Source organism: Neofelis nebulosa, chromosome 5, assembly GCF_028018385.1.
Source record: "Neofelis nebulosa isolate mNeoNeb1 chromosome 5, mNeoNeb1.pri, whole genome shotgun sequence".
Taxonomy (NCBI): domain Eukaryota; kingdom Metazoa; phylum Chordata; class Mammalia; order Carnivora; family Felidae; genus Neofelis; species Neofelis nebulosa.
Genome location: NC_080786.1, coordinates 55,260,154 through 55,281,978, shown reverse-complemented (window position 1 = coordinate 55,281,978; position 21,825 = coordinate 55,260,154). Strand labels below are relative to the sequence as shown.

Here is a 21,825-nt window from a genome sequence, read left to right as displayed (position 1 = left end):
TTCTATAAAAGACTTCATAGGTGGGACAACTGACAAAATTTCGATATGGCCCACTGATTAGATATCACTATTGTGTCAATGTTAATTTTATGATTTTGATCATTGCCCTATGGTTATGTAAGAAAATTTAATTAGAAAGAAAGCAAATGAGGTAAGCGTTGGCATTTGGCAAATCTGAGGAAAGGGTATCCAGGAATTCTTTGTACTATTCTTGTAATGGTCTGAAATTATATCAAAACTGAAAGTAAATTATTAAAAAAAGTAACATCCCTTGGACTAAAAATAACAGATCAAGTAATCTAAAGGGTGGAATCAATATGAACAAATTTACTAAAATAGTCTAGAGAAAACACTGGCACTTACTCAGTATTGACTACAGAGGAGTGTCTAGTCCTGACACTCAAGCCTGGAGTTCTAGATTCTACTATGGCAAGGATTAGCTTGATGCTGTTAAATTATACAAGCAATTCTCCCTTAACTCTTTGCATGCTCATAAAAAGACTTCCACCTATAAAACAACACCTTCAAGTGAAGATCTGGCTACAAAAGAAGATAATTCATCATACTGACTTAGAAATTACTCATATTTATAAACTGGGTTATAAATCAGCTTCTTGAAAATTTGATTAATACCAGCCTCCCCAAATTGTATCAACTCTGGGACATGAACAAGAGTATTTGGGGACCCATAGCCTGGGAACCATACTCTTAAAATGGTAAGTTTATCAAGGCTGTGTAACTGTGAGGGCTCCTGGCTATCACCTTTTCTATTAGCCACATTCCTTCACCTCGTCATAGCCTTCTTTCAACCAAGAAGTTTCATTACTCATAAAGACAACATCAAAGAGAATAAGACTAAATAAGTTCAGCAGGAAACTGTATTTTTAGTGGGAAAATCATGAAAAGTACTCAAATAATTTCACCTGGGAAAACTGCATAAGATACTATCATTTAAATATGACACTAATACAATCACTTTAAGGACACACAAAAAAGGGGAAAATGTTTTTATTTCATGCTTTTTAAAGTCTTGACATACAAGAGGTAAACCAAACCACAAGTGAAAACTTTAAATATGCAGACAGAACAGGAGCCACTATAAAAACTTCAGGCCTTTATCCGTAACTTCAGAACTGGGGAGTCTAATCTTAAAAAAAGGAAAATGCTCCATTCAGCACTCACTTAATTGCCTTATTTAGTGGTATACCTAGAGTTTATGAATTAGCTCTTGGTTCTGGCATACTTAGTAAGTCTGATATTGCTTATAGAAATAGGATCTTAATACTTCATTCTCAGAACACTTTAAAATTCAAGCCAATGTTTTTCTTTCAAAGAGTGGAAGGTATTTCTCATTCAAGTCTGATTCATGGTTTTATAAAGCATAAAGATCATTTTCATTATTTCATCATGTATATGCTGGATTCAAATATTCTTTTTGATGGTGATCTACTCAATGACAGAAACTTAATATGAAGAAAATTCCTTCCTTCTCAATTTGTAAACCAAAATTTTAAAAGCAAAAATGTCTGAAGTGATAGGAAGACATTTTTATGACATAAGCTACTGCTCTAAGCTGCTGGCCTGAGCAAAAACAACGAAAGTACACATTGTTAACTTTTAAGTAGTCTATGTTTGCTACAAATCCATACATATTTTAAACATATTTTCTTCTGCAATAAAAATCAAGATAATCCCAATTTAACAGCTTTTGAAGATGTTAACATTTTGAATAAAATAACTTCTCCCGAATGTCCAGGAATAAACTGAACCACAACTTACCTACCCCAATGACATAAAAATGATCAAAGTGCATAAAAAGTTCCTATTAAAAATGATTCTTCATATGCACTTTTACTAAAGCAATCAATGCAAAATGAATGTAAAGCTTGTTTTATGATTCAAGATTTAGGTAACCTCCAAATAATCACAACTTTTAAGATTTGAAATCCAGTGCTACAGTATGGAAAAGAGTAGGGTCTCCTAAAAAAGCAAACATAAAATTCCACACACCAAATGGCCTCAATATCTGTAATAATTACATTCTCCATAATCTTTTATCTAAAACTTCAAAGCCATCAATCTCTTTCAAGGCTCTGAATGAGCAATCAAAATAGTCCCATTTATTCAAGTTTAAAACTAAATTTCTCCTCTCTCAATATGGAAGCACAAATGGAATAGACAATAAAAGTTATTTTGTCCAACATCCTGAGCCTACAGATATGGAAATCATCTACAACCCAATCTCATTGTGTCATCATCGATTCACCTTCTTCACCAGTAGCATCTTGGGAAATATGAAGGTCTTCAAGCATCTCAGCCAGACTAATTCGAGGTGCTCCTTCATCATCTGTGTCACTTTCCACAGGAATGGTTGAATCTAAAAAAATACAAGGAGGAGTTCAAATACAAATATGAAAATATACAAAATGCCTACTCTACCATCTTTCCTATCATTTAAACATATTATATTAGCAGTTCCTGTACCACATCTAGAGCAGGCATTTATATTCACTGAATGACTGAACTGCATAAATATATAAATAAATATCCACTAGTATAGAGATCAGAAACTTGAAGGGTCATGCTCGGATACAATGATATCAAATGTGATAGGGCAAACAACATTTTAATAAGTCCTACTGTTCTGCAAGTGTTTTTATTTTTTGCAAATGTTTAATTAGAGGACTTTTAAAACCACACAGTAAAAGTCATTTATGGAATGAAAGTTTAAGATACCAAAATACTTACACGGGGTTAACATATCTATACAAAAGCAAAAGATGCAACTTAAATCAAACACTCGTAAAACACTAACCTCTATAAATGTTTACATTTTTTCTAATTGCCTCATCTTCTTCAAGATCTTCAAGGAAATCTTGGTATTGCCTACAGAAGAATAAAGAAACATTTAAATATTTCATCTTTACCAAGACTGTATGGAGTTGTTTTCCTCATTTTCAGCACTGTAAGATAAATGTGTCCCATGTATGAAAATCTTTAAAAATAATAACTGAAGGTCAAATATGGATGTTAATTAAATAGTATGACAAATTTAAAAACATATTTTCTTTCAAAATTACATGATATATACACAATTGGGGTGACTGGGTGGCTCAGTCCACCTCTTGGACTTAGCATGCAACTCCTGATTTCAGCTCAGGTCATAATCTCACAGTTTGTGAGTTTGAACCCTGCATTAGGCTTGCACTGACAGCACGGAGCCTGATCATGATTCTGTGTCTCATTCTCTCTCTCCCCCTCCCCTGTTTGCACTCTCTTTCTAAAAATAAATAAACTTTAATGTCCCTCCCCTCAAGTCATATGGCTAAGTTAAAATACATGCACTTTTAAGTCTATAGATGAAATAACCAAATATGTACTTATAATATCTAATTTAACATTATATATTTATAAATACTTACTTTAAATTACGAGACTATATTTTGCTATCTACCACTCACATTTCATGACACAATTTTATTTAAACTCATTTTTTTAGACAGTGTCTTAACCATTATTAAAACCATTTTTCAATCATCCAATATAATTTTCTAGAACCCAACATCTTCATTTCTCCTTAAGTTGTTTGAAAACCAGCATATTTAGAAAAATCTGAGGGTTGATGGGGGGTGGGAGGGTGGGGAGGGTGGGAGATGGGTACTGAGGAGGGCACCCGTTGGGAGCACCGGGTGTTGTATGGAAACCAATTTGACAATAAATTTCATATTAAAAAGAAGGAAGGAAGGAAGGAAGGAAGGAAGGAAGGAAGGAAGGAAGGAAGGAAGGAAGGAAGGAAGGAAGGAAGGAAGGAAGGAAAGAAAGAAAGAAAGAAAGAAAGAAAGAAAGAAAGAAAGAAAGAAAGAAAGAAAGAAAGAAAGACAGCATATTTGATATTAAAGGGCTATTTTCTTTTCATCTGGAGTCGTAAGTACTCATTTGCTATTTGTGATATCCACAATGTAATTACTAATGTTAACTTTTCAAATGTGTTGTTTACAACAATGTTGCAATTCTCAGGTCAAAACCCAGGAAATAATAATCAAATCTGTTAAATATCATTATATCCTCCCTACATTGATTCGATATCCTCTTACACTGATTCAATTAACACAATAAGAATACAAAATTAACACTGAATGGAATAATCATGTGATGACTATATAAAATATAAAAACTATAAAGATGTATTATAAGGATTTCCTTTGAGACAACATATAAGGTTTAAAGAAAAGTAGGACCTTTCATCATCTGTATCCATGTTTTCTCTATCTCTTGCAAGCTCTTTCAGTTTCCAGTTTCTACGACGCTGACGTTTGGTACGGTCATAGTTCTTCTTGATTAATACCTAAAAGTAAAAGAAATATTTGCAAAGTTACAAAAAAAATGGGAACTAAATAACGGGGCCTCCAAGTCCAATAAAGTTAAAAAGAGAAAGATTCTGAGAATGCCAAAAAGTCACCAAACTGATGAGTGGTTACATCTTAGGGAAAAAAAAAATAGGGATCAAGAGGCAGGGTCAAGAGAACTTTTAACATTTTTCTTCATGTAGTCAGTATTTTATGAAAATGCAGTCAGCCATCATTTGCATGTGTTATAATTTACTAATGAAATTTTCCAGTGACTAAAAATTAAACTGCTTTTTTATACCCAAAACTTCAAATTTCTGATGTCTTAATCATCCTGAAATATCACAGGCAGGCATTTTTCCTTTTATTACTACTAATAAGCACTTATAGAAGTACATAGATCTTTCACAAACGTATGTCCTAGGGAAGTTTAAAAAATTGTGGAATAAGTGAAAATAATTTTACACAATGCAAAATCTTGTATGACTGTCTTAATCTCCTCTTACAACCTTGTTAGACTTTTATCTAAACTATGCTTCTATTTCCTAATTTACTAATCAATAAAAGCACAACTGGGTGGTGAGAAGGGGAGTCCTTCTTATATCCTGACTTTATTTTTACCCACAGCTAAAGAGATTAGTGTTTATTTTAAAAGATAAGTCAAGCAGGAGATAAAGTCTTTCCCATTTCATATTCACTCTTGTTCATGATTCTAATAAACTCATGTTAGTATTTAACAGTTTTTTTTTTCAGAAGTAACATTCTTTCTCTAAGACTGAACACTGTAAAGATTATTTTCAACTGCAATTATAGTTAAGCCTGAATAACCTGAATAATAGTTTAAATTCTAAACGCCTTAACTGAACAATATATGAAATAAGCTAAGCCTAAAAGAATGAACCTAAATTAAGTTCTAAAGGTCATCATTTTTAGCTGCAAATTTATTTTTGCTCTACGGATGGTACCAAGCCATTCTGACAGAGAGTGAAAATTCGATTATAAGATTATAAGAGCAACAAAAAAACCTCAATAAATCTTGGATTTTCTCCTCAAAGACACATGATTAAACATGAAGGCTTTTGCCATTACACCTTAACTCCAATTTCAAAAGAAACCTCTAAATAGATTTTATTTTCATAAATGTGAACTCGTGCATCTTACCCATAAGAGTTATCAATCCTCTTTAACACAGGAAAAAATCTAAAGCCTTACCACATCTGGGACTCTATCTGAGTTCATTTTGTTGACATGCTCATCATTTAAGTTACAGTTGGCCAAATCAAATCTGAAATAAAAACAATTAAACACTTAAGGACAGAAACATTTATCCTTTCCACATTACTTTTTATTTTATTTTAATTTTATGGAATTTAGAGTTCCTAAGATTAACATTTAATATGCTTTTCCACATTAAAAGTTTTGCAGTTTACTATACAGTGAACATGCCTTTATAAATACTGGTAAACACAAATTGCACTGCTATCTGTGAGTTTCACGTATTACCCATCACTGTCCACCTTATCATATTGCAAAAGAATCAAAACAGACATAGATCAGTACAACATTAAGAATTCAGTTAGATGGTTCCATTTAGTTTACTAAAAAAAATGATTCTTTAAAAAGATGGCCAAAATGGAATAACTATGAGCTTTTGTCCAATCCAGTTTAATTTAGCTACCAATAAGCAAACTGTAACGCTCCTAAACTCTTAAATTCTTTTTGGAATAAACAGCTTTAGTATTTTAGATGGCTTTGCTGGATCCCAAAGAAAATTTGCAATGTCAATCACCAGTTTAAAATACTATAGTACTTATAGGAGCCCCAGGGTGGCTCAGCTAGTTAAGTATCCGACTCTGGACTTCAGCTTAGGTCATGATCTCAGGGTCTTGAGTTCGAGCCCCATATTGGGCTCTGTGCTGCACTGGGCATGGAACCTGCTTAAGATTCTCTCTCCCTCTCCATCTGCCCCTTCCCCACTCACGTGCGCATGCTCACACTCATAAAAGAGTGAAGGGGACAGGAGAGGAGGGGTGGGGGGGGGAGGGAAAAGAAATACTATAAAATAATACAAACCCCAATACCAGGTCTCCAGGATTTAGAAGATGTCCCAAATGAGTGCGACAGAAGTACTGTTTATCTGTATTCATTTCGGATGTTTTCTGTACCCAGACTTCCCCAAGTGTATGCTTGACAGGAAAGAAAATGTACTCTTCAATAATCCAGGCATAACTCAAAATGCATCTCACAAAAACTATATACAATGTTGATTTTGGTTTTCTAAATTTTCATTTTAAAGACAGCAACTGTTTTATTTTTCAGATCTCTGAAACATTGTCAAAATTAACAAATTACTGTATTGAATACAGAAAAACTCAAGGAATACATAAAATAAGTATGTTTATTAAGATTTTATTCAAGGCTTTATAAAACATTAAGAATGTCACCTAAATACAGATATCATATATATAATTTTCAAAGCAAATGTTTTCACAGGGAGATAGGCAATACAAAGAGCAAAAAGAATAACTGAAAAAGTACAAGAATCTTAACTCTAGAAAATATCCTAAGCAACCCCTTATTTTATACATAAGGTTCAAAAAACCAAGGTTCAGACAAAACATTCTAGCAATCCCAGTGGTGGCACAATCCCAGTAGCTGCTGCTGCTGCTACTACAGAACCCAAATCTTTATGAAATTAATTTTTTAGACGTCTACTATTTGAGCTATAACCCTTTTTTTCCTTAATACCTATTGCAGAAACAACATTCCAAGTTTGAAATTTTAAACTAGAAACAATTAAAGTCCCTTTCCAAGATAGGATTTTACAAGCAATTATAATTGACATTTCAAATTTCTAGGCTGAATTAAGTATAGCATTTGCCAATACTTTTTACTAACAAAAAGAGCCTAAGTAAAATGGGATCAAGAGGGAAAAAAGTAGGGGTAATAAACAGAGGAATTAAGGAATCTCAGAGAGGCAAAAAGAGACAGAGGGAGAAATGAAAAATGACAGGTCCCAGATTTAGGAAAGAACTGAAAAAAAAAAAAAGTGAATCCCTAGTTTCTTCAAAACTAAACATTCATTACCAAATGATATGACAAAACATGCTCCTTGGTATTTACTTACCCAAAGGAGTTGAAAACTTGTCTACACAAAACTGAAAACACAAGGATGTTAATACAACTTTATTCATAATGGTCAAAACTTGGAAGCAGCCAAGATGTCCTTCACTAGGTGAATAGGCAAATAGGCGTGGTAAATCCACGCAATGAAATATTATTTGGTACTTAAAGATTATACGATTCTAACTATATACAATTATGGAAAAAGCAAAACTACAGAGACAGTAAAAAGATCAGTGATTGAGATTATGAGAGAGGGGAAGGACGAACAGGCAAAGAGCACAGAGGATTTTTAGAGCAGTGAAAATCCCTTTATGACACTATAGTGAGGGACACATGTCATCATCAAACATTTGTCTAAACCCATAAAATGTACAATATTAAGAGAGAAACATAATGTAAACTACCAACTTTGGTTATCATGTATCAATGTAGATTCATCAATTGTAACAAATGTACCACTCTCACGGGTGGATACTGATAATGGAGGAGGCAACAGCATGCATATGCCCTGCATGTATATACAGGGAGTATAGGGACATCTCTTACTCCTCATAATTTTGTGGTGAACCTAAAACTGCTCTAAAAAAGTACAAGACTTTCAAAAACATTTTTTTAAGAACTCAGGAGCTCCCACTGGCTAAATATGGGGCAGTCTGAATGGGAGGAAAGAAGCAAGACAAATGAGAAAAAAGTCATAACATTATTATGAAGAGATCTGGCTATTAGTGAAACAGCCAAACGCTACTATGACTTGACACATCATAAAAGATGCACAGCAACACTTCTGAAATGTTCCGGCCAAAAATAACCTAAGTTTAAGAAAGCCTCTTAGATCCACTTTTCATTAAAAGAAATTAAAAAGAAAGCTAAATGACATCATGAGGAAACAAGAAGAGATCCGTAAGATAAATGCCCCAGTTGCCTTAGGAAGTTTTTAAAAAAAAAGAAAAAGAAAGAATGGAAGGGGACTATTATTAAGTAAAAGATTTAAGAGGTATAATATTCACATTCAATATATGGTCCCCAACTAGGTACTACTTTGAATAAAACACAAGAGACATTTTGGGACAAACAAGGAAATTTGAATATAAACTATATATGAATGATAATACTTTGATTATGTAGAAAAATGTTCTGTTTTAGAGATGCATTCTGAAGTATTCAGTAGTGGTAACATATACTCAAATTTAAAATGTTTGAAACTTTTTATTTTTTTTTATTTTTTTTTTTAATGTTTATTTATTTTTGACAGAGAGAGAGAGAGAGACAGAGCATGAGTGGGGGAGGGGCAGAAAGAGAGGGAGACAGAATCCGAAGCAGGATCCAGGCTCTGAGCTGTCAGCACAGAGCCCAACGCGGGGCTCGAACTCACGGATCGCGAGATCATGACCTGAGCCGAAGTCGGACGTTCAACCGACTGAGCCACCCAGGCGCCCCGAAAAATGTTTAAAACTTTTTAGTCAGAAAAAGTTTGCTTGTCATTTGGTCCTCCTATATAACAGTAAAGCAAAGAAGTGCTTTTTCACAATAAACATTTTTTAAAATGTTCCCAACATTAAAGAGAAACATGAATTTACCAGAAAAATTAAGTCTAATAAATTTCACCACAATGACCACACACTAAAAACAAATATGGAATGCATTTGTAATCTAATGAGGTGTTAGCTTTATCTGGAACCAAATTTTGGAATTATACTAACTAAAAATACAAGAGAGGGACCAAAATAATGAACTGGGGGGGGGGTGGAAAGATGGGCAGGACGGAACTTACCTTTTTTGATATCATTCCAGCCCCGGCACTGCGTTTTAAATCTCGGACTATGCTGCATTCCATCACAATAAATTCCTCTAGCTGTTTGGGATGGCATAAACTATTGAAAGGGTTACTCCAGAAAGTGCTTCCATCAATATCTGCAACTAAGTATAAACACAGAACATCAAAGAACAACAGAAATGAAGTATTTCAAATGTGTTAATTAGGAAGAAGTTGATATATATGAACTGAGTGGCATGAGGTCAACAGAACCACAGTGGCAACTTTCTAGAGTCATCATTTACTCTTATAAATCAGCCCCAAACTTTTCACAACACAAGAGAAATTTCAGGTGTCAGTTATATCTTAAGTAGTTACTATCATCAGAATCCCACAGAGGTAAGTGTCTGTAAAATAAGATCAGATCCATTCAGTTGTATAGTTGTTCCATGTGCTGGCACATTAGAAATGTTATCAATCATCTTAGCTGCTTAATTTATGGTAAGTAAAGTCCTACCTGACAGATGTTCATCCCAATACTGCAAACATACCTTTGACTTATGAATCTAATTGACAAGGATAATAAAGGACTCTAAAAACTATAAACTCTATTTTTATAACAGAAAACTACATTACAGGAAATACATGAAAAAGATCAAGAAGTAGAAGATGCAAGCAAGTACTGAGACGCCTATCAATGTGAGATCTTTAAAAATTAGTTTTTATAAAAGGAATGTTAAAAATTATGTGTGATAATAAGAATTAGTTAAAATCCATATTTAAACTAAATGTTTTACTGCACTGCAAGAAGTCAAATATTCCAAACTTTGAAATATTTGCTAAACATGAAACTTGGCAATGAACCCAAATATTCACAAAAACTAAATGACATAAGTCAATTTCAGTAAAAATATATGAACTAGAACTAGTAAATTTTTTTAAACTTCACAGATTTATTTCTTCAAATAAAAAACATAAGGGTTACTAATCAAAAGCAGTGTTTTGTAAGAACTAAATAGCAGTAAAACTCTTATCTAGTTTTTCGTAACAAATATTGATGAGAATGTTTGATAAAATTAATAACCTAAGTTATTACTGCTTGCTGGACAAAACTGTCAAGGCAAATATTTCCTAAAACTCACCTTGAAGGGTATTTGGATCTATGAGATGGATGGCGCTGGTTACTCGAATGCACACACAAATCTGGTTCATATTTCCCAGGCTTTGTGCCAGTCTTGGAGACAGACAAACAACATTATCCTAGGCATAAGAACTAATATTTAGAGTGAAGCAAATTCTAAATAACTGTCTTCAGTAAACACTCATCAATATAAGCCTGACCCAGGTGTATATGCCCAAACCAAAATGTGATTTTTTATTCTATTTATCAACAACGGGCCTAAAGAAAAGAATCAAATCTTAGAGAAACAAAAAATAAGCTCTTCCTTCTTAAGATGGGAACATCAATTGTAATAAACATGCTTTAAAAGTATTTTTCCAGATCTTATTCACCAAGCTATAAAGTTTATTTCAATTTTACTGAAGTGTGAATGCTTACTGCTCTATGGTAGTACAGTGTGAATTCTAAAGTATTATAAACATCAGAAGGAGAGTGATTTTCTAAATCTACTTGTGATTTCTTTCAATTTCCATAAAGAACAAATTTCAGAGGAGCTACATGTCTATCATGGCTATATGCACCAGTATGTAATCAAAGACTTAATGCATGAAAAGCACATATGTCCATGTGTACACTAGAAAATATTATCAGCAATGTAGTTACCTGTTTTTAAGCTACATTAAAATACAAAAGAGTTATGTTTTAAGCTATATCTATTCTTAATCATAGGCTCCTCCACTGAAGGAGCATTCTGTGCATCTCTAATAGAACCTAGTCCAGTACTTTGTTTTTAACTTAGTAAGCCTCCAAATATTAATGAAAATACTCTTTTATGTTGTATAAAAATATTCATTATCTGGCCCTTTAGAGAAGTTTGTTAACCCTGTTTTGCGGGGTTTTTTGTTTTTTGGTTTTTTTTAAGTAGGCTCCATTCCCAACAGCGGGGAGTTAAAATCACAACCTTGAGATCAAGAGTCACATGCTGTACCAACTGAGTCAGCCAGGCACCCCTGCTGACCCTGTTCTAGGCTATCATTTCATTCCCGTTACTACACACTACACCATAAATTAGTGAAAAAGTATCTTTATAAAAGCTTTAGAATCACTGACTTAGGCATAAATCCTGGCTTCTTCATTTTGTAGTCATGTAACTTTGGGCAAGTCATCTAATCTCCCGAGGCTTCAATTTTCTCACGTTCAAAATGATATGATTTAACCCAATTATAATGAGATGTGAAGAAGTGAAATTTACTCAAATATATTAACTTTATATGGGATGGTCACAATAAATTATGGCATTTATCATTATTAGTAGATATTGATATAAAAGTTCCTATATGGTATAGACCTTTAAACATATAATCTTTAATACACTGCCTTCTATTTAGTAGATCCTCAGTAATTATTTGTTGAATTTTAATTCATTTATATTTTTGAAGCAGGGTTCTACTTTAATGCAATTAAATGAAATGATGATATACATTTATTCAGATGTTTTTAAATCACAAAAATGATTCTATGATCTCATTTTCACAATACTGTTTAATTTCATCATGCCAAAATCCATTTTACACACATTTTACAAAGTGGTTCACTGATAATTATTTTAATGTCATTTCCTGTATTCAAACTTTCATAAAACTTTTCATGTGTCCAATAGGATCAAAAATTTTAAGGAATATGAACATTAAAAAACTGCAAACAGGCCTTTTAGTTAGTACACCAAAATGATAGGTATGCCAATTTATAATTTAAGTGTGATTATTTTAATATCTTTTTAACATGACTGCATATGTCAGAAAGGAATCCTTTAAGAGTTACTCTAAATTTTTAACCAATCCCAGAAGAAAATCAGGAGTTAATAATAATTACATATAAGCCAATTAATTACTTGTACTCTTTTATCGACATAAATTAAATGAGAAAAAGTACCTTGCAAATTGGAACAATTTCCACAGAAAAAGTGCTTTTGTAATTGTATGTGTTACTATGGATATCCTGAGAGATCAATCTCTGTGAGGCTTTGTGTCTGTTAAGAAAAAAAGTTTATAATAATAAAAAGACAAAGGTCCCTACTTAGATAGTCTAGAGAATATCAATTTTTATCAAATCAAACCATCACTGTCCAAGGTTTGAAATAGCTCCCTGGTGCCTGTATTATGGCAAAGCCTAATTTCAACCACTTATACTTCAAAACCTTCACCAATCAAACTGCACTCTACCTCTTTTCAACTTTACCTACTCAAAACCTCTAAAACATGCCCTTGGCTCAGACCAATGTAGTCTATATATAGTATCCATTTAAAGCCACACTAATGTCCACCACAAGCCTTTGTTCACACTAATCTCATCTTTCACTATACTCTACCTTTCAAAATTTCCCATTTTAGGAGCTTCAGGCCTTCCTCTTCCATGAAGCTTCTCCCCAAAGCTCTCTACCCCCATCTTTCTTTTGTCTTATTTAAATACATTCAATCAAAGGTTTAGCACTATACTACTTATCACAGGGTGAGGTCTAGCTCCCCAAAGAGATTCTTATGTACTCTTTGGCTCATAATTCCCTTAAAGTGGCTAACCCAAACAGATGCTTACTAATTATGTAAGTATGTAAGTATTCTTACTACAGCTTTTTTTTTTACAATTTTTAAGTTTATTTATTTATTTGAGAGAGAGAGAGGGAGAACAAGCTGGGGAGAGACAGACAAGAGAGGGAGGGAGAGAGAATCCCAAGCAGGCTCTGCCTTGTCAGAGTGAAGCCCAACTTGGGGTTCAATCTCAAGAACCATGAGATCATGACCTGAGCCAAAATCAAGAGTCAGACACTTAACCGACTGAGCCACTCAGAAGCCCCTTCGACTACAGTTTTAAATATTTTAATGTAAGAGAAGCAGTCTAAGCCTGAAGAATGGATGTGACCTATGTCCATTACCAGCTCCTTAGACTTACTCACATTTAGGTTCAGAACATACCTACAGGGAACTGTACACTGAAGAAATTCTACCATCTTCTGAGCATGCTGTTTTGAGGAATAATAGAAATCCAGCCCATCTTTAAAAAGAAAAGAAAAGTCACATGAAAATCATTCTGCAAATAAAATTTTCCTCTACTAACATGACTATATCACAAATTAAATGTGTAGTAAAAAACTAAATTATCAGAAAACATAAAGATTCACAATTTTAGGGGTGCCTGGCTGGCTCAGTCAGTTAAGCGTCCAACTGCTGATTTCAGCTCAGGTCATGATCTCATGGTTCCCAAGTTCAAGCCCCACATCTGGCTCTAAGCTAACAGAGTGGGGACTGCTTGGGATTCTCTCTCCCTGCCCCTCCCCCCATCTCTGTCAAAATAAATAAATAAACTTTAAAACAACAAACCAACAACAACAAAAACATTCACAATTTTAATCTCAGACAAAGTAAAATTCAAGGTCAAAAGGGGAGAGAAAAACACTAAACAGAAGAATATTTTATATAATAAACAATCTACTAAGAAGATAATAGGAATGCACCTAATAACATAGAAGTGAGATGCAGAAAAAAAACTATTAAAAAGAGAAAAAGAAATTAATAAATGTTAACACATGTGCAACATTGTGGGGGACTAGTATGAGACTATCAAAACCAAAATGACCAGACTAAAAAAAGAAGGATACATAGAACTTGAATAATTAACTATCAAAGTTGATTTAACTGAGATTATAGAACACAGTCCCAAGAATATATATTATTTTTTAAATTCACAGAATATTCATAAAACAATCATATACAAATATTTTTAAGACTTCAATAAATTCCAAACATTAATTAGACAATATTATCTGATCACAATGAAGTAGCATTAAAAATCAGCAACAAAGGGATAATTAAAAGTAGACCTACCTGCTATGAAATGTTTATAGAGATATTCTTCCAAACAACTCAGCTAATAGGAAACTGAAATAACTCAGAGTAGACAAAAACAATTTAAAAAAAAATTTTTTTTAACGTTTATTTATTTTGAGACAGAGAGAGACAGAGCATGAGCGGGGGAGGGGCAGAGAGAGAGGGAGACACAGAACCGGAAGCAGGCTCCAGGCTCTGAGCCATCAGCCCAGAGCCCGACACGGGGCTTGAACTCACGGAACGTGAGATCGTGACCTGAGCTGAAGTCGGACGCTTAACCGACTGAGCCACCCATGCACCCCAACAAAAACAATTTTGAAGATGAACTAAGTTGTTGGGAACATATACTTCCCAATTTGAAAACTTGGTAACTTTAAGTAGTCAAGACAGCATGGTACTAGCATAGGATACATATACAGATCTATGGAACAAAATTGACAATCCAAAAATAAACTGTGACATTTATAATCAATAGATCTTTGACAGAGGATCCAAGCAATTCGCTGAGGAAAGGATGGCCTTTTCACTGGGAAAACAGGATATCCACCTGGCAAAGAATGAAACTGGACCTTTGTTTTACACCATACACAGAAATTGACTCAAAATGGACTAAGGAATCAAATGTAAGACCTTGAATACAAAATTTCCAGAAGAAAAGACAGAGGGAAAAGCTTCATGACACCAGTCTGGGCAATGATATCATGGATATGACATCAAAGGCACAGGTAACAAAAACAAACAACTGGCACTACATCAAAGTAAAAAGCTTCTGCACAGAAAAAAGAAACATCAACACAGTGAAAACACAACCAACAAAATGGGAGAAAATACCTGCAAAACATATATATCAGATAAGGAGTTAATCTCCAAGATATATTAGGAACTCCTATAACTCAAGAGCAAAAAAACTAATAACCTGGTTGAAAAGTTTGAATTTTTTAAATGGGCAGAGAAACTGTATAGACATTTCTCCAAGTAAGACATACAAAAATGGCAAACAAGTATATGAAAAATGCTCAAGGTCACAAATCATCAGGCAAATGTAAATCAAAACTACAATGAGCTATCACTTCGTACTCTTTAGGATGGCTATTATCAAAACAACAACAGGGGCACATGGGTGGCTCAGTCGGTTAAGCAACTGACGTTAGCTCAGGTCATGATCTCACAGTTTGTGGGTTCAAGCCCCATGTCGGGCTCTGTGCTGGCAGCTCAGAGCCTGGCGCTTGCTTCAGATTCTGTGTCTCCCTCTCTCTCTGTTCCTCCCCTGCTCGTTCTGTCTCTCAAAAATAAATAAACGTTAAAAAAAAAATTAAAAAACAACAACAGAAAACAAGCATTGATGAGAATATGGAGAAAAGGAACTTTTGTATACTCCAGTGGAAATGCAAAATAGTACAGCCACTATGAAAAATAGCATGGAGGTTCTTCAAAAAATTAAAAATAGAACTACCATATGTTCCAATAATCTCTAAGTATTTATCTAAAAGAATTGAAATCAGAATCTCAAAGAGGTATCAGCACTCTCATGTTTATTGCAGCATTATTCACAGTAGACAAGATGATAGACATTTGGGTTGTTTCCACAACAGAGGAAAACATAATGTATATGTACATACAATGCAATACTATTCAGCCTTAAAAAGGCAGGAAGTTCTGCAATATGCAACAAGAGGAGTGAACCCTGAGAACATTATACTAAATCAAATAAGTCAGTCACAGAAAGACAAATACTGCATGATTCCACCAATATGAAGTACCTAAAATACTCAAATTCATGGAATCAAAGAGTAGAATGATGACTGCCAGGGACTGGGAGGAAAGGGAAATAGGGAGTTACTTACCAATTAATGGGCATAAAGTTTCAGTGAAGCAAGATGAATAGGCTCTAGAGATCTGCTATATAACACTGTACTTACAGTCAACAATACTATATTATACACTTAAAATTTGTTAAGAGGAACATCTCATGTTAAGTATTTATATATCACATTAAAAAAAAAGATAACATTAAGAAAATGAAAGACAGCCTATGGGTTAGCAGAAAATATTTGCAAATCATATGTATGATGAGGAGCACCTGGGTGGCTCAGTCGGTTAAGTGTCTGACTTCAGCTCAGGTCATGATCTCACAGTTCCTGAGTTCGAGCCCCACATCAGACTCTGTGCTGACAGCTCAGAGCCTAGAGCCTGCTTCAGATTCTGGGTCTCCCTCTCTCTCTGCCTCTCCCCTGCTTGCACACTTGCTCACTCTCTCTCTCAAAAATAAACATTAAAAAAAAATTAAAAAAAAAAACAACTCCTAAAACTTAGCAAGACAAATAATCCAATTAAAATATGGGCCAGGGGCACCTGGGTGGCTCAGTCGGTTAAGCGTCTGACTTCAGCTCAGGTCATGATCTCACAGCTCGTGAGTTCGAGCCCTGCGTCAGGCTCTATGCTGACAGCTCAGAGCCTGGAACCTGCTTTGGATTCTGTGTCTCCCTCTCTCTCTCTCTCTGCCCATCCTCTGCTGTGGTCTCTCTCTCTCTCTCTCAGAAATAAACATTAAAAAAAAAATTTAAAAATGGGCCAAAGATCTGGATAGTTATTTCAGATAAATTTCATCAAAATTTATTTTGAGTTATTTCATCAAAAAAAGATACAGGGATGGTTAATAACCTTATGAAAAGATAATCAACATCATTAGTCATTAGGAAAATGTAAATTATAACCACAAAATGAGATACCACTTCATACTACCCTCTAGACTGTCCATAAACAAAAAGAGACCATAATATTGGTGAGGCAATGTAGAAACTAGAACGTCAAACACTGCTGATAGCAACGTAAAATGGTACATGCACTTTGGAAACTCTTCCAGTTTCTTAAAAGCTAAACATAAAAAAAAAAGATAAACATAAATTATAAATTTACCATATGACTCAGCAATTCTATACCTAGGTATATACTAAAGAGAAGAAAACAGCTGAAACTCTTGCTGAAAATAAAAGAAATATGCAATATATAGTGGAAAAAGGTAGCTATAGCTATAAACACCAGGTACATAGAATCAATATGTATTCAAGAAAACTTATTTTTATATTTGTAGATTTTTATATTTATATATGTATAAATATATATTTATAAATAAATTTATATTAGAAAACAAACTTTCAATTAATTCAAGCAAAATAAAATTTTAAAAAGTAGAAAGAAAAAAATTTTGTAATATTTATGGTGATGAAAATTAACTAGACTTACTGTGGTGATCATTTAGCCATATATACAAACATCAAATCATTATGATGTACATCTGAAACTACTATGTTACATGTCAATTATATCTCAATTTAAAAAGTTTTAAGTAGAAGAAATGATTAATTAAAACAAAACTTTAAAAAGTGTATTCAAGAAAGGAGATATTTCAAATCAGTGGGAAAGGATAGATTAACCTAGGAAAAACTCTAACTGGTTAACATTAAAAATCCCCCCAAATAATTTACTTTTAAAAATATAACTGTGGGAGTATACAAAGCTTTCCTATGTCAGGCACAAAATTTATAAGCCAGAGCTCTATAACTAAAAAATAAAAAATTTAAATAAAAGGCATGTGACAATGCAAAAAAAGTATCTGCTCTCTTAGGCTCACATTCAAATGCACACTAGCTCTCTCTAAACATACATACATAATATACACATACATACAATGGGATTAATATCCAGAATAAGACACAAAATTAATGAGGAAAAAAGACAATTCACATAAGAAGCGAGAGATAAACATAAATGGCTAACACATATATAAAAATATTAACCCTCATTAGTAATCAAGGAAATGCAAATTAAAACAAGATACCATTATTTTACCTACTAGAACAGCAAAAATTACAAAGACCAATTTGATAGTGTTGGCAAGTGCTGAGACTAAACTGGCACTATTCTGAAGACAATCTAGCAGTACATGTAAAAATTTAGTAATTGCATACTCCTGCCTAGTCATTTCTTTTTTTTAATTTTTTTTTAAGGTTTTATTTATTTTTGAGAGAGAGGAGAGAGACAGAGTGCAGGCAGGGAAGGGGCAGAGGGAGAGGGAGACACAGGAACTGAAGCAGGCTCCAGACGCTGAGCTGTCAGCACAAAGCCCAACGGTGGGGCTCAAACCCATGTGATAGTGATCTGAGCTGAAGTTGGATGTTTAACTGACTGAGCCACCCAGGTGCCCCCTGTCATCTCAATTCTTGAACTCAATCTCACAGAAAACCCACCAAATAAGCACAAACATTAGGATATTTAATACAGTGCCATTTGTAGCAGCAAAAAATGGAATATCTTGTGGACCAATAAGATATAACTAATTATACAAGGATTAACAAATATATATACGCACACACACACAGTGGTTAAAAATAATGAAATAGAACCACGTTCAAAGACATGGCAAGGTTTCCAAATACATTAAGATGGCAGGTCACAGAATATTATAGAATGATCCCCCATAAGGGGAAACAAACGCTACCACAATTTACATACAGAACACATTATTATATGATCTTGTTTTAAGGGACTAACACTGGGGATAACAAAGGGATAAATGGAACATAGAGGTCTTTTATTCATAGATATTTTTATCTCTGAATTTTTAATATTATTATGATTTTAAAAACAAAGTTACAAATAAAGCACATTCAAAAATTTATTTAAATCAAATCAAGAACTAGTAGGGGGAAAAAAACAGATTAAATCCTCTGGATGAACAAAGGGCTGTTAAATTTGCAATATTTGGGTTTTGAAAATGAGTGCAAAAGCATGACCCAGAACTGGGGCGCCTGAGTGGCTCAGTCGGTTGGGCATCTGACTTCGGCTAAGGTCATGTTCTCACAGTCCGTGGTTCGAGCCGCACGTCAGGCTCTGTGCTGACAGCTCAGAGCCTGGAGCTTGCTTCTGATTCTGTGTCTCCCTCTCTCTGGCCCTCCCCCCGCTCATGCTGTCACTCTCTCTCTCAAAAATAAACATTAAAAAAAAAATTTAATAAAAAAAAAAAAGTATGACCCAGAACTTATCCAAGTCTTTTGCTACAAAACAATTCTGTGAGTACATATCTGTCAGGGTGATGAGAAATAATAGTGTTTTGCTTTCTTAGCTAGAATATTTGGATCTCCTCGTCCCCAAAAAAGTTACTCAAAACCAAGTTACTCAAAACAATGATGTATTTTTGCCTGGTGACTAGCCACAAACAACCAGGCACTATGTTACACAGACAAGAAGGGACCTTACCTTAAGTATACCTTAAGAATAGCTTAAGTATTCATTAAATTGTGTTTTACCAATTTAGACTATTAACCTTATGTCTACTGGTAAAGCATTCAGGTCAGACACAAAGCTTAAAAGATGTTCTCCAGGTGACATCACTACATATATTCTCTCCCCAATGTAAGGACCCAAGACCACACTTCTCAAAAGTACTTTCCCAAGACATACAAGATATAAGCAACACATCAGTTAGTAACAGTGGAACTCAAAAATGAGGAGTACGATACAAGAATTTGGTCATTCCTTCAAGAACAGGTATCTCTAAGCCTATACTTTAGAGACTAGGAAAACAATATACGTACATGTTCACCAATAGCAAACAAATATTAACCTTTAGCAAGAAACTTCAAGAGTCTGCTTAAGAATATTTATGTTTTCTACTATCAGTCAGAGAAATATTTATCCATCATCTAACATGTATACTGTATCAACAGAAAGTGCTAAGACAGAACATACTCTAAGGAGCCATTATGAAATCATACAAAAAATTTTAAATTCCACCTTTAAGAAATCTAAATATATCATTTGCATATCAAAAACAAAAATATTACAGGGGCATCTGGGTTGCTCAGTTGGTTAAGTATCCAACTTTGACTCGGGTCACGATCTAGCAGCTCATGGATGGGTTCAAGCCCCGTGTCCGGCTCTGTGCTGACAGCTCAGAGCCTGGAGCCTGCTTTGAATTATGTCTCCCTCTTTCTTTCTGCCCCTCCCCTGCTTGTGTGCGTGCACTCATGCTCTTTCTCTCTCTCTCTCTCAAAAATAAACATTTAAAAAATACTACAAAAGAACTTACAAATCTCAAAAATAATTTTTTTCCAAACAGAAATCGATCTCTGCATAAAACAAGATCTCGATGAATTTTCCATCATAGCACTTTATATTATATTAATGCAGCTACTGGCTTACTCATCTGGTAGCTACTTAGTGTAAATTTAAATTAAAATAGAAAAAAAATTAAGAATTTAGTTCCTCAGTTGCACCAGATACATTTCAAGTATTCAATAGCCATATACGGCTAGTGGCTACCATAATGGACAATACAAATAAAGAACTAAGATTTTTTTTCCTTCCTAACAGAAGAAACTATTCTTTTGGACAGTACTATTCTAGCCATTGTCAATAAAGAGAAGACTTCTTACGTTAGTTGAAATAAATTTTGACATCATTTCAAATGTTTTCAAATTTTAACTCACCATGAATTTCTTTGATACGAAGTGTATTCTGATGCATTCCATATTTCAAAATCAACTGTTCCAGATAGTAGAAGGTTTTTTTGTGCAAAGTCTAAACATAAATGCATTATTAGATTAATAGATGAAATGCAAACAAACAAAAAAACCATCTATAGATATAGCACACTGATTTTTAAAACAAAACAACCTCTAAAGATGACCTTAAATGTGATAGTGACCTATTTTTAAAGATGAATGTTGCAGAAACCTAGACCATCCCTGGTGCCTGAGGATTTGGAAAGAAAAAGGAGGAGGTTTTACTAACTGTTCATAACTGACAAAGATAAAATACAAGATGAAGGATTCACTCATCATCTTTCTGTCAATACCTTTTGCCTCACTTGAACCACAGCCTTCCAGAAATCTTTAGCTTCTACTCTGTGGCAATCTCCACACATCTGAGGCTGAACAACATAATCCACCACAAACACTTGCTGAAGGATAGCACCATTCATTACCTGGTAAGGGGGAAAAAAAAAAAAAAAAATCACTCCTTCATTCTTTCCTTTTTATTTAGTAACATTTTTCTTAAAAGAAAATAATATTTCAAATTTAAGAACTTTAACATTTAAAGTTACTGTGGGGAGCCTGGGTGGCTCAGTTGGCTAAATGTCCAACTCTTGATTTCAGCTCAGGTCATGATCTGACTGTGAGTTTGAGCCCCACTGTCAGTGCAGAACCCCCTTGGGATTCTGTCTCCCTCTCTCTCTGCTCCTCCCCTGGTTGCTCACTATCTGTCTCTCAAAATAAATTAAAAAAAAAATAAACTTAAAAAACAAAGTTACTATTTAACTTAAAGTCTTTTTCCATGAATGCTTTGAGGACATCAATAATAAACCAATTAAAAAACTATAAAAATAAGTTATAGTATTAAGAAAAACACGTAAATTTAATTTGTAGGATTAAATTCGCATTTCATATTTACTTTTCAAGTGGCTGTGAAGATAGTCTTTGAAGAATCTATGTATCTATATACTTGTGTGTGTGTGTGTATTTGTGTGTGTGTGTGCGTGCGCGTGCGCAGAATTCATCCTTAGAAGAAAAAATAAGACAAAGAAAACTCTAAAAAAAC

The 21,825-nt window shown here is 34.0% G+C and overlaps 1 protein-coding gene across 2 annotated transcripts in view; it reads right to left on the bottom strand.

The window, feature by feature from the left end:
• Positions 1–992: 992 nt before the first annotated feature.
• NMD3 (NMD3 ribosome export adaptor) overlaps positions 993–21,825 on the bottom strand; it is a 32,994-nt gene continuing 12,161 nt past the window's right edge. For both annotated transcript variants that reach the window (XM_058730402.1, XM_058730403.1), the window contains exons 6-16: positions 21,083–21,211; positions 20,715–20,805; positions 13,315–13,393; positions 12,278–12,374; positions 10,368–10,485; positions 9,244–9,389; positions 6,420–6,532; positions 5,559–5,631; positions 4,239–4,345; positions 2,816–2,886; positions 993–2,377 (exon numbers count right to left, since the gene is read on the bottom strand). In XM_058730402.1, the coding sequence (XP_058586385.1) occupies positions 2,244–2,377; positions 2,816–2,886; positions 4,239–4,345; positions 5,559–5,631; positions 6,420–6,532; positions 9,244–9,389; positions 10,368–10,485; positions 12,278–12,374; positions 13,315–13,393; positions 20,715–20,805; positions 21,083–21,211 (1,158 nt within the window). In that variant the 3' untranslated portion in view covers positions 993–2,243. The remainder of the gene's footprint in view (positions 2,378–2,815; positions 2,887–4,238; positions 4,346–5,558; positions 5,632–6,419; positions 6,533–9,243; positions 9,390–10,367; positions 10,486–12,277; positions 12,375–13,314; positions 13,394–20,714; positions 20,806–21,082; positions 21,212–21,825) is intronic.